General features: G+C 42.3%; 1 protein-coding gene across 1 annotated transcript in view; it reads left to right on the forward strand.

Moving 5' to 3' along the window:
- The first annotated feature begins 4,970 nt into the window (after nt 1–4,970).
- LOC139469409 (uncharacterized) overlaps nt 4,971–13,627 on the forward strand; it is a 33,676-nt gene continuing 25,019 nt past the window's right edge. Inside the window, exon 1 of the mRNA XM_071251572.1 lies at nt 4,971–5,215. Within this exon, the coding sequence (XP_071107673.1) occupies nt 4,971–5,215 (245 nt within the window). The remainder of the gene's footprint in view (nt 5,216–13,627) is intronic.

Genomic DNA, 13,627 nt, shown 5'->3' on the forward strand with positions numbered 1-13,627 from the left:
GGCAACCCAGTATCCCGACCTTTCAGTAACTGCTGGGGCGGTCGGGTAGCCTAGTGGTTAAAGCGTTCGTTCGTCACAACAAAGACCCGGGTTCGATTCCCGACATGGATACAATGTGTGAAGCCCATTTCTGGTGTCCCCCGCCGTGATATTGCTGTAATATTGCTAAAAGCGGCGTAAAACCTTGTTCACTCACTCAGTTAGTGCTTCATGGAAACAATCACTTAAACTCAACAGTTTAAGATCCGGGTTAGAAACGGCCTTCAGCCACCGTTGCTTGTCGTAAAAGGCGACTAACTGGATCAGGAGGTCAGACTCGCTGACTTGGTTGATGCATCGTCATCGTCACTGGATTGTCTGGTCCAGACTCGATTATTTACAGATCCCGCCATGTAGCTGGAATATTGATGAGTGCGGCGTTAAACAACTGACAAAAAAACAGTTACAATTTTTTCAAAAAAAATTAATTTTGGGGGAATCCAAATGATAGCTCTTGATACTTCATGGATACATGATACCTCTTGGAGTAGTGATATTACATGAATTTACTGTAAACCGTGCAACGCCAGATCCTGCCGCATATAGTTCGTATAATTGGGAATAATGAAGACAGTATTTAGGTGATGATAGAAATCAGGTCTACACTTGGCCTTGAAGAAAATAATATACGGAACCATTTGGACAGTAATACATGGAACCATTTGAACAGTTATACTGGGGTCACGTTTCGTCGTGATGATATTGCTGTCAGTGGTGGGCGAGACCTGATTGGAGAGAAGCCAGCCGCGTGCGATCGTACCTAGATTTTACGGCACCTTATTTTTGAAGAGTTACCTCCCTTACACCAGCCATTGGCCGGTGGACCCCCTCACATTTGAAACGACGGTTCCAAATCTTATAAGAAACTGGTCTTGCACCCTGATGGTGCGGGGAGATCTGGGGACACCAGATCTGAGAATTTGACAGACTAATCGAATTTGAAGATTCCGTGGGCTCTTGAGCCAGTCAGATGTCAGCTTTCTAAAACGAATCGGCTTCCTTTCCGTACTACGGTACTATTTCACTTACTTTTATCGTAACCTTTTGCAAATTAACACAATTTGCCATACAAATATGTGATAATTCATGTATAAAAACGACCGAAAACATGGAAAATGTACTTTCAAGTAGCTATTGAATCGTTGAAATGTGAAGCGAAAATGTCAAAAACTAAAATGAAAATGTCAAAAACAAAAACGAAAATGTCAAAAACAAAAGCGAAAATGGCAAAAAACTACAATGAAAAATACCGCGGTGGAAATAGTTTTCTGTATATGCATTTTAGTTTTTGCTATTTTCGCTTCACTTTGCAGCGATTCAATATCTTCTTTATACGTGATTTATCACATTTGTGTGATAAATCGTGTTAATTTGCAAAAGGTTACGATAACAGTAAGTGAAATGTCAAAATATTGAATAACAGACTCCATGTCCCTAATGGGCCACCGTAGTATACCACCTCGATTCGGAAATTTCTGTTTACACAAATTAAAACTCACACAGAAAAGAAATATTTCTTCGATTTGGGTGTAGAGGCGCTCAAAATAACCACGACAATATAATGCGCCGTCTTATTTGTCTACATTCGGAACTGATCGTTTTAGTTCGATTCGAGACAGAAACCAGGTATGCAGGTCTGAATGCTCCATTCGCTGGAACCGAGATTTAGTAGCCTCTTCGCTGATTGGCAGATGAGAAAGTTCACATAACGCGACCTGCTGTAGAGATATTCACAGGTCCTCGCACAGGGGGTATCCTATCTGGGTGTAAGACCCGTGAAGATCCCGGTCAGAATAGGTCTGCAGCAACCCATGGTTGGCGTAAAAGGCGACTGTGTTTGTTGTAAGAGGCGACTAATGGGATCGGGTGGTCAGGTTCGCTGGCTTGTTTGATGTATGTCATCGTATTCCAATTGCGTGGATCGATGCTCATGATGTCAATCACTGGATTGTCTGGTCCAGATTCGATTTTTACAGACCGCCACCATATGCCTGGAGTAATGCTGTGTGCAATAAACAACAAACAAACAAAACTAATAACATGGGATGGTCCCTGGGTTTTATCTCTGTGATGTAGTACTACACACAGACACTGACATTCAAGGCCAAACCTGGTCACCATTATCCCACGCGGCGTAAGTAGAGGAACGGGAGGTCACTCAATCTCATTTAAATCAGATCTTAGTTCTGGCTATGTCTAATCAAAGATCTGAGGACACCCCATTACGGGTTACGTCAGAACGACCTTTTATCCGACCAATCAAAGCGTCGCTTACCAGAAACTGACAGTCGGAATGTATTTTCTAATCATGCAGCCTCGAAAACGTTAACACGGGGTATTCCGAACGACAGTTACGGCTCGTACGACTGATTCCGTCAAAATTATCGTCTATCTCTCGGTTCCGTGGGATAAACATTTGAACGGAGGATGTGTTGAACTGTACGTAGGAAGCACTGCCATACACTCTCAACCATATATTAGACATTCCGGAATGTTCGTTTGTTCAGTTTTCAAAATATTAATCGAGAACTGTGTCAATATATTTTTCAAGCTAGACAGAAATGGAATTCGCTAGGTTGAAACGAGCGCCGTAAAGCTCGAGAAGGCTGCTTTCTGATTGGCTGATGTCGACTTGGCTGATGTCATTTCAGTCGTCGGTCAGAGTTCGCGAACGGTCGTCCTGACGTGACCCGTAATGGGATGTCGTCAGATCTTTGTTTAGCGGCAGCGAGAACTTAGATCTGATTTTAATGAGATTGGGGAGGTCACTATGCCTTCTGTGTTGTAACACTACAATCATGAAATAACCGAAAAACAAACTCCCAATATATGTGTTCATAATTTCGAAAGTAAGGTGTTTACAATCAACCATTGCCTACGTATCTGTTTACGATTTGTTAAACGAGGAGATGCATTGGCTGAGTATGGTTGTGTGGGTGATGGAGTATGTTTTTTACGCCTCTTTTTGCAACATTCCAGCAATACACGGCGGGGAACACCCAAAATGATCTTCACATAATGTACCCATGAGGGGAATCGAACCCGGGTCTTTGACGTGACGAGCGAACGCTTTAGCCACTAGACTACCCAACCGTCTACTATTTCAGTTATATCACAGCGTATGAACGTTATGTTTGAGGAAGGCCAAACCATGCATGTCTTAGACGTTTATCACTTTGCCATTTTGAGGAATGGTACCAGCATACCAACAATCTTAATCAAGGAACATCTAAGATACGAACCCACGATTATCGAATCCTGCTACTCTGTACGGCGAAGTGTCGCCCCTTACACGGCTGAGCGACCCATACAAACGGCATTCACTGCACTAAATTCTAATTCAGTAATGATGAAAACAAAGCAGAGTCCAAACATCACGTATACAGATTCTCAATTTGCTGATCAAACAGATTCATCATAAAAATTCAGATATTGTATGAAATCTAAAGCAGTGTCATACCCATCAGATGACGTTATAAACGAGACTTTACGTGCACACGTTTAACAAACGAGCGGAATGGTCAGAATGTTGGTTGGTTGGTTTGTTGTTTAACGCAGCACTCAGCAATATTCCAGCTATATGATGGCGGTCTGTAAATAATCGAGTCTGGACAAGACAATCCAGTGATTAATATCATGAGTATCGATCCACGCATTTGGGATCGATGACATGTATCAACCAAGTCAGCGAGCCTGACCACACGATCAGTCGCCTTTTACGGAAAGCATGGGTTGCTGAAGACCTATTCTACCCCGGAATCTTCACGGGTCGGTCAGAATGTATTGAGGTCGGGAATTTAGGTGACGACCATCCAGTGTCGACACGTCTCACAGTCACTGGTAATGAAAAGGCTGTATTCATGGACAACCATCATCCATGCTGGCGCATGACTTCATTCTGAGAGGTTGTCTGGTGGAAACATTTTTAAAACGTTGAAGGACGTCTACACGCTCATATAACATGTAAACATGGCCTAATGATCACAGACTGGCTAAAACGTATTTGATTTGTATCACAAACACAAAAACAATCTAAACAAACACACCCACTTTTCTGAAATGGGTTTAAATAACCTTATGATAAGAAAACGGTACTGTATAAACTCATCTTTGATTTTACTGCGACCGCCTCCGAGGTCTAGTGGTAGAGCGTCCGTCCGGAGAGCGGAAGGTCCGTGGTTCGCTCCTCGGTCGCGTCTAAACCAAAAGACGTTCAAAGATGGAACTTGTTGCTAACCTGTCTGGCGCTCGGCATTAAGGGGTTAAAACATGGACTGGTCGGCTCGGAGTCAGTATACTGTGTCTGAGTGGGGTATTCTGTGGCATGGTATCTCAGTGGGCTAGCACTATAAATCGGCAACAATCCGGACTTGAACAAGAAGCCACACACACACTCACGCACGCACGCACGCACGCACGCACGCACGCACACACACACGTGCATGCATGTCGCTATATAAGTGCAGACGTTTAACCACATTTACTTCTACTCACGTGGTTCTACTGGAGCATCCATGTTATGTGAATAGAAGACATTATTACGTGGCATTTTGGGCATAGGATATGTATCTAACCAGCGTCTGAAATAATGATTGAAAAAATAATCATGGCAAAAGTAAGCACTTCGAGATGGTGACTTGTTACATGTCACCCTTGATTTCAACTCCAATGGCTATGATGATTATGACAAGAATGGTGTTCCATCGTAAGGATGGGACCGTTCATATTTGACGACACCGTTCATATTTGACGACACCGTTCATATTTGACGACAGGCACGTCTAGCACGCCACTTGTGCATTCTCTAAAATGCAGTCCAGATGTCCAGACATCAAACTTGGGTCTTTATCCGCTGTCTGGCAATGTTGTAATCATTCCCTGCGAACATAGGAAGAAGAATGTCAGAGGTGCGAAGATGGCAAACAATCGGAATGCATTCCTCAAGGTTGTCCTTGAAACTTAAGCTGAGCTATCAGCTGATTGGTAAGAATACATGGTCAAACCAATTCTGTGGACCTTCCACGGCCAGGACGAGCTCCTATGGCACCAAAGGGCAAAGAAATGGCACATCGTCGAAATGTACGGTGACAGCCATGTGCGACAATGGTTACCCAATCGACGCCCGTCAACCAGAACCTCGTGGAACTACTTGTGATGAGCAGGAATGGGGTCCGGAGTACCGTTTTACAAACCAACCTTAGCACCACGACTGTCTGTGTTAAGGTATGGGAGTTACGATCACCTTATCACTAAGATCGCTTTGTACAACGGCACCCTGGAGAAGTGATCAAACTCACCCGACTTGCAGATCACAATCAGAGGATCCGTTTGACATGGTGTTGAGCTTGGAATGGAAACCATTGGTCGGACGAAATGCTTTGGAGTGTGTCTTCCAGCTGCGGATTGTCACCCTACAAGGCCACCTCACACGTAATCAGTACATCCGAGATGTCTTCGAACCAGATCGTGTCCCCCATTTCGACAACTACTCACTTGCCACTGACTCACTTGTCCTGACGTCATGGATGATAACGCCAGACCTACTGTTCCTTCGTTCCCAGGCAGTGACGGTTCCTTCTCTGCCTTGATGCACCATGAGTCGATCTCTTAATCTGAATGTGGAACTTGTTTGTCGTACACAGTCTTGGGAGCACCCTGTTCAGAATCTGCGTGAATTGGAAGCAGCTTTGCGTCGGAAGTAGTGACGTCATTGGCTTCAGCCGATCCTATATCTGATGGAGGGATGAGGCGAAGGGTGGAGGTAGTCATCCGGTTCGTTCGTTCGTTCGTTCGTTTGTTGTTTAACGCTGCACTCAGCAATATATTGGCTTTATGACGGCGGTCTGTAAGTAATCGAGTCTGGACCAGACAATCATGACATCATGAGCATCGATCCACGCAATTTGGATACGATGACATGCATCAACCAAGTCAGTGAGCCTACAAACCGATCCCGTTAGTCGCCTCCTACGACAGGCATTGGTTGCTGGAGACCTATTCTAATCCGGATTTATCCGTGAAGATTCCGGGGTAGAATAGGTCTTCAGTAACCCAATGCCTGCCGTATAAGGCGACTTTGCTTGTCGTTAAAGGCGACGAACGGGATCAGGTGGTCAGGCTCGCTGACTTGGTTGATGCATGACATCGTATCCCAAATGCGTGGATCGATGCTCATGATGTCAATCACTGGATTGTCTGGTCCAGACTCGATTATTTACAGACCGCCGTCATATAGCTGGAATATTTCTGAGTGCGGCGTTAAACAACCAACCAATCTAATCCGGATCGTCACGGGTGAGCGTGGGCTTATACCGGGGCATGGGACATGTACTAAGTACACATGTAGCAAGGTGGGTGTTTTAGGCGGAGGTATTGTAGTCTAGTGGTCACAGCGTTAGCACGTCACGCAGGAGACAAGCGTTTGCTTCCCGACATGCAGAAAGTGTGACTTCCATCTACGATGCCTTCATGGAATACCTCTAAAGACTAATCCTCCCGAATTTACATAACAACGTTTGAGATAGGTCAGTTTATTCTGGAAGGAAACACTCAAGTATTGAACAAAGGTTTTCAGTTACCCAGGTTTCTTTTCGGAGCGAATCTGGTATTTGAATTCACTACTCGCGGATACTGGCACGTTAACGGGACGTAACTCTGTGAATAGCAGTACTCGTTATGTTTCTTGCCGAGTTTTAAGAGTTTTCATGCACTTATGTCATAATGTCTTAAAAATTGCACTTGTGTTATGAGATGCGTTGTGGTATGACTTGTGATCATAAGTACAATTACCATATTAAGTAATGGTAAGTCTAGAAGTAGATGTATAAGTACGTAGTTGGTTGGTTGGTTTGCTGTTTAACGCTGCACTATGGACCAGACAATCCAGTGACTGACACCATGAGCATCGATCTACACAATAGGAATACGATGACATGCACCAACCAAGTCAGCGAGCCACTTAATCCCCTCTTACAGCAAGCATGTAGTAGATGTAGTGATAGAAAAAAGTAGTAGCAGCAGTTGTAGTAATAGCACCAATAGTAAGAATAGTAGTACTAGCATTAGTAGTTGTAGTGGTATCAGTAGCTGCAGTAGTAGTAACAGTAGTAGTATTAGCATTAGTAGTTGTAGTAGTAACAGTAGCTGTAGTAGCAGCAGGACTCATGGTAATAACAGTACAACAGTGTTGGTAGTAGTAGTAATAGTAGTAGTAGTAGTAGTACTAGCACTAGCAGCAGTAATTGTAGTTGTAGATACATGGAGACAAGTACTATGAAACTATGATTAAAACTATACAATTCTAAGTCAAAGAATGTCATTGTAATGATACGAAAACAACACAGAAAATATACGGGGAACAGCTGAATGTGTATTCAATGCAAGCTGTCAGCATCACTCACGCCCGCTCTTATACATACTTAGTAAATTGAACAACCACAGAACAGCGAACAAAAAGAACGCCACGTACGCCACGCTACCAGCAAACGCTTTCGGTGGTTCAAGATGCAATAGTTAGTGATGTACGCTAGTAACAGTAGATATATGCGGCGTGTCAAAAGAAGACAGTCTTACATTATACACAACTGAGCAATCAAAACAGAAATTATGTGAATTTTCACTCACTAGAGTTGGATATGGCTGAATATGTGAGTCCAAATCAATGTACATACCTATTGTTTATAAAAAATTAACCAGTAGAGAATTGTTTGTAAAGAGCCAATCTCTTGAGGGCTGAATTATATTGTACTTGACCTGATTCTTAAAAAATGCTAGATTGAATATTACATATTGCCCTGCCAGTATATATATGTGTGGTTTATAAAAAGCTGTTTCTAAATATAAAGCAACCCCATTCAAGACTCTCAGATACTAACGAGAAAAGGAACATACCATTCCTATGTTGTCATATTAATCCGATTTCTACATTTGTACATTTTTTGGTACACTTTTGCACCTAGCTGTACGAGAATAAACTTTTTCCTGTTTCTGAAGCCTCGGTAATCTGGACGGTCCCGTTCCCAAATGTTACATAGGTGTTACCACAGTAACCTTTGGATGGCGGGTGTCCGGATAAACAAGGTTACACTTTAACTGGAAAGTGTTTTATTTCTGAAGGGACACGGGAGGTGTTAGCTGCACGGCCGACAGCTATGGGTTAAACGCCGTGATATAACTGGACTATTGTTCAAAGATGCGCTAAGCACAACTTACTCAATCACTCACTCCAAGATATGGTTTTGAATCCAAGGATACCCTGATACTGATGCTAGCTCTGTCAGGATCATAATCCTGGGTTTCAACAGAGTGATAAACTATTACCATCTGCGCCACCTCGATGTGCCCTCATACTTAAGCTTTGATACATATCAGCTGTTCAAACCAGCGTTAACATGAACTCAGCCAATCGCTTTGTTACTTAATACACCCAGAGGTGCATCTCTACATCTTACTATTTGTCCCTCACGAAGAATTCAGAGCTAGTCCCAAATACCTCGGTGCACATAACTCACATTCAGATTACATCAAATAATAAACAGGAATCTCCGATTAAATATCCAAAATTCCATATTCCAAACCTGTCTCTAAAACGAATTCCAAAAACTATCACGTTTAGAGGTCAAGGGGAGGAACGTCAGGGAAACTATATAATATCCCGTATTCACTCCGAATGTTTGTTTTTATCGGAGAGATGAAAAAGGCTTCTGTTAAAGAAGGACTCCCGCAGACCACAGTAACGTAACGCCGTGCACGGTTACGATAGGCTCACGTCTGTGGTGGTCTTGTCATCAACGCTTCGGGGAGGTTATGCAAACATCTTCTGATGTTCGCTACCCACTTACGTAAGTTGCCCAGCATGCGAAAAAAGCGAGAAGAAATGTGGCTTTGTTTAGAGAAATTGCTCTATAAAGATTGAAAGTGCGATTTCAACAGAAATTGCCTGTTTTACTGCTCATATACATTTGATCTGTGACACGCCTGTCAATATCTGCTTGATTCGCTGAATTATTACATTTTGAATAAACGGTATCAAAAGGAATGTGACAGGTATCAGGTTACCTTAAATGATAATCTGTGGTAATGTCTGTCTATTAACAGTCTCGCGATTTTCCGGATCAAGAATGGATGTGTTGGAATGCGGTGTTGGAGTGTGTGACTGACATAATAGTAGAAGATGTGATTCTGACGTATCTGTTAGGATTGGCATCGAGGTCAGAAGGAGGCATGACACGTTGTGTGTTGTCATCAATACAGAGCACATCCTACACAGCCAGGCACAGAGCACAAACCATCCCACTGTCAGATACATTGAACACACCATGCCACTGTCTGATACATAGAACACACCATACCACTGTCAGATACAGAGAACACACTAAACTACTGTCAGATACAGAGAACACACCATACCACTGTCAGATACAGAGAACACACCATACCAATGTCAGATACAGAGAACACACCATACCAATGTCAGATACAGAGAACATATCATACCCATGTCTCATACATAGAACACACCATACTACTGTCAGATACAGAGAACACACCATGCCACCGTCAGATACAGAGAACACACCATACCACTGTCAGATACAGAGAACACATCATACCACTGTCAGATACAGAGAACATATCATACCACTGTCAGATACAGAGAACACACCATACCACTGTCAGATACAGAGAACACACCATGCCACTGTCAGATACATTGAACACACCATACCACTGTCAGATACAGAGAACACACCATACCACTGTCAGATACAGAGAACACACCATACCACTGTCAGTTACAGAGAACACACCATACCACTGTCAGATACAGAGAACACACCATACCCATGTCTCATACATAGAACACACCATACCACTGTCAGATACAGAGAACACATCATACCACTGTCTGATACAGAGAACACACCATACCAGTCAGATACAGAGAACACATCATACCACTGTCAGATACAGAGAACACACCATACCAGTCAGATACAGAGAACACATCATACCACTGTCAGATGCAGAGAACACATCATACCACTATCAGATACAGAGAGCCAACCATACCACTGTCATAAATAGCGAGACCAAAATAGACGTGATACATCTTTTAGATCTCTCTTCACGCCACAAATTATATGATTCGTTTGTAGTAACTCAGTGAAAAGTCAGGTTTCATTTATTTCTATTTTGAGAATGACAAATAATGTATTTTTTGTTGTTTGTTCTGATTGCGTGTTTTTGTTTGAAGCCAATGCAAGCGATGTGAGAGGCGGAATCTGATTGATCAATGGAAGGGATATAGAAGAGACATAACTCGTAATGGCCACTGGTGGCACTACGGTCGAACCACAAAATTGCAGCCTGGTTCGGCAAGGATGGTAACTAGACTTTTGTAGCCAGTTAACACCCTTGCCTCGGGACGATGCACGTTATCGTGTGCCCACACTATTACATCATCCCGACGAGTTGCGTAGACTTCATCACTCAACCGTGACAGTGAAATCCTGTTCCCAATTCAAAACTAAGACATGGACTCGTAATTCTAAGAACTTGACATCGATTGTAATAAAACATGTTGCATCTGCACCCACCAGGGAGGGGATGAACCCGGACTGATGCAGATTACCTAACACCGCATCCTCCCTGGCCGACTCAGACAAAAATAGTTAAATAGGACTAAACCGGAAAATCGGAAGTTTTTGCTTGTTTGTTGTTTAAAGGGGAAGTGTACACGCAAAAATCACTTTCTTTCTTTTTCTAAACAAAACGCAATTTTAGAATTAGTTAGTATCTGTGTTTGAAAATATACACTCATTTTCTTTCACAGTGAAAGTAGGAAGCTCACAATAGTGTGAAAGTGATATGCCGTTATGAGGCCTTCGTTTTACGAGCGAAATAGGCCTGAGTTATCCCCCTTAGATTATGACGTAATTGGTGCCAATTCAACTGGGTCCCTGTCTATTCTCAACGCAAAAGATATCAAGGACCAGTTTGCGGTAAAACAACATGGTCTACGACACACTCCGGCGCAGTGGTGACTCAGCATAACACAATTCTGGCTGGCATCTGAGATGCTAGAATCACAAAACTGTACCTACACCACGTGAAGCGGCTCTAACAAAGCATGATGACGTCATAATGTTTATCAATTGGCACCAATGACGTCATATTGCAAGGGGCATAAGCCATGGTGTTTTTGTTATGGAAATAGAACACTTGGTAAATGTGAAAAATATAAATCGTTTTATTGCAAAAAATGTGTTAATTAAATATGATGTTTTCATATTTTTGTCTATGACACTTCTATGTTAACACTTTTAATGTGGAAAAAGTACAAGAAAAAATAGTTCATTTCCGTGTGAACTTGCCCTTTAACGCCGCACTCAGCAATATTCCAGCTATATGACGGCTGTCTGTAAGTAATCGAGTCTGGGCCAGACGATCCAGTGATTGACATCATGAGCATCGATCCACGCAATTGGGATCGATGACATACATCAACCAAGTCAGCGAGCCTGACCACCTGATCCCGTCAGTCACCTCTTACGACAAGCATAGTCGGCTGAAGATCTATTCTACCCAGAATCTTCATGGGTGAAAACAGAAAGTACAGATCCATGGTGGCTAAAAATGGTTATTCGATGGTGATGAATTTGATATGGGTAACTAGTTGGCTTTTGGACCTTAAGTTGTGCAATTGATTGGACAAATCTAATTGTGTAATTTATTTAGCCCAGCAGTTTATTTCTTTCTGTTGAAAAATTGAGTTAATTTACAGTCACAAGAAACGTTTATTCTATTTAAGAAACACAATTTGCAACCCTCTTTTTATCTGTGTCCCGTCGATCAGAAGCAACTAAGTTAATTATCATGTGTGGTTGTTTGTTTGTTTGTTTGTGTGTTTGTTGTTCACCGCCAGATTCAGCAATATCCCAGCTATATGACGGCGGTTTGTAAATAATCGAGTCTGGACCAGACAACGCAGTGATTGACATCATGAGCATCGACCTACTCAATTGGGATACGATAACATGCATCAACCAAATCAACGACCCTGACCACCCGATCCCGTTAGTCGCCTCCAACAAGCATTGGTTGCTGAAGTCCAATTGGGGCAGTCGGGTAGCCTAGTGGTTAAAGCGTTCGCTCGTCACGCCGAAGACCCGGGTTCGATTCCAGACATGAGTACAATGTGTGAAGCCCATTTCTGGTGTCCCCCGCCGTGATATTGCTGGGATATTGCTAAAAGTGGCGTAAAACCATACTCACTCACTCATTGAAGTCCATTTGTTTGTCTGATGTAAACCATGACACTGGTGTTGCATCGATATGTTGAAGCGTTATAAAAGTCTCTCAGCCATTGGCCGGACAACTGCTTCGCAACATCCTGATTAATGTCTGGTATGTTTAAAAGTGAACAGTGGGAACCAAGCATTGATGTCTTTTGCATCATAATATTCCAATATCATGTAGTTTTCGTTATCAGGAATATTGATGGGTGTGGCGTTAGGGGAAAAAGAACACTTACTTTTGTATGCAAATCGTGAGAATAACGGGTGCTAAGACTGTTTTTATCTCTGGCGTTGACGTTTTAAAGTTAAGGGGGGTATACGTTAAGGAAGGTGGGAGAATCATTCGAAATAAAATGTTTACCAAAGCACTGAGGTTGATTTAAATCTCTTTACTCCCCACCCCCCTACGAATAGCCGATAATGATATTACTTTCAACATGGGTGCAATATTGCAACAGGGGATGATTTAATGGAGCGGTGGGAGTGTTATTGGCTTTCTCGTGATCATTTCATTTATCAGTTTTAGTTCGGGGTTTGAACTATAATCTCAATTGCACATGAAAGTGTTTACCTGTGTCTCAGCACACAGTAGAGTAGAGTTTACGTCAGAGCGAATAAAATCCACTTGCACTCAAAATAGGTTAGATTTGTCAAACTGTGACGCACTGTCACTGTAAACTCTTTAAGGTTCAACATAGCGTTATATGATTGGTTATTTGTTTGTTGTTTAACGCCGCACTCAACAGTATTCCAGTTATATGACGTTGGCCTGTAAACAGTTACGAATGGTCCAGACAATCTAGTGATTGATATTGCTAGCAATGATCCATTCGGTCGTGGTACGACGGCACGTAATCAGCCAAGTCACCGAGCCTGACCTCCGGTAATAATAATGATAATAAAGATTTCTTAGTTTCTATAACGCTGTTTATTATTTCTGAGAAAGGATATATTATGTCGTATCAAATACATCAACATCGAATTCCCATTTCTTGCCTGTTTCATTATTAGCGACCATTAAACATGAGTGTTACTTTCTTTCGCCCTTCAGTATATGTCTGGAACAGTGTCACTGTTCCCGTTTCAGATCAACACAGGTCAAGTTCTCCAAGCGGCAGAACAAAGAAAGTGTGTATACACCTGGAACATTATTATATACCGTTAACTATATATTTCCCCACACAATAGCCTTTTTATAAATTCGTATCCTGTTTCTTTTTGCTGAAATATTTGATTTTATTTACAAAGTAACATACCCATATCAAAATACAGACACCGATATCGACAAC

Source organism: Haliotis cracherodii, unplaced genomic scaffold (genome assembly GCF_022045235.1).
Source record: "Haliotis cracherodii isolate W230 unplaced genomic scaffold, xgHalCrac1.p SCAF_2, whole genome shotgun sequence".
In the NCBI taxonomy this organism is placed as follows: Eukaryota; Metazoa; Mollusca; class Gastropoda; order Lepetellida; family Haliotidae; genus Haliotis; species Haliotis cracherodii.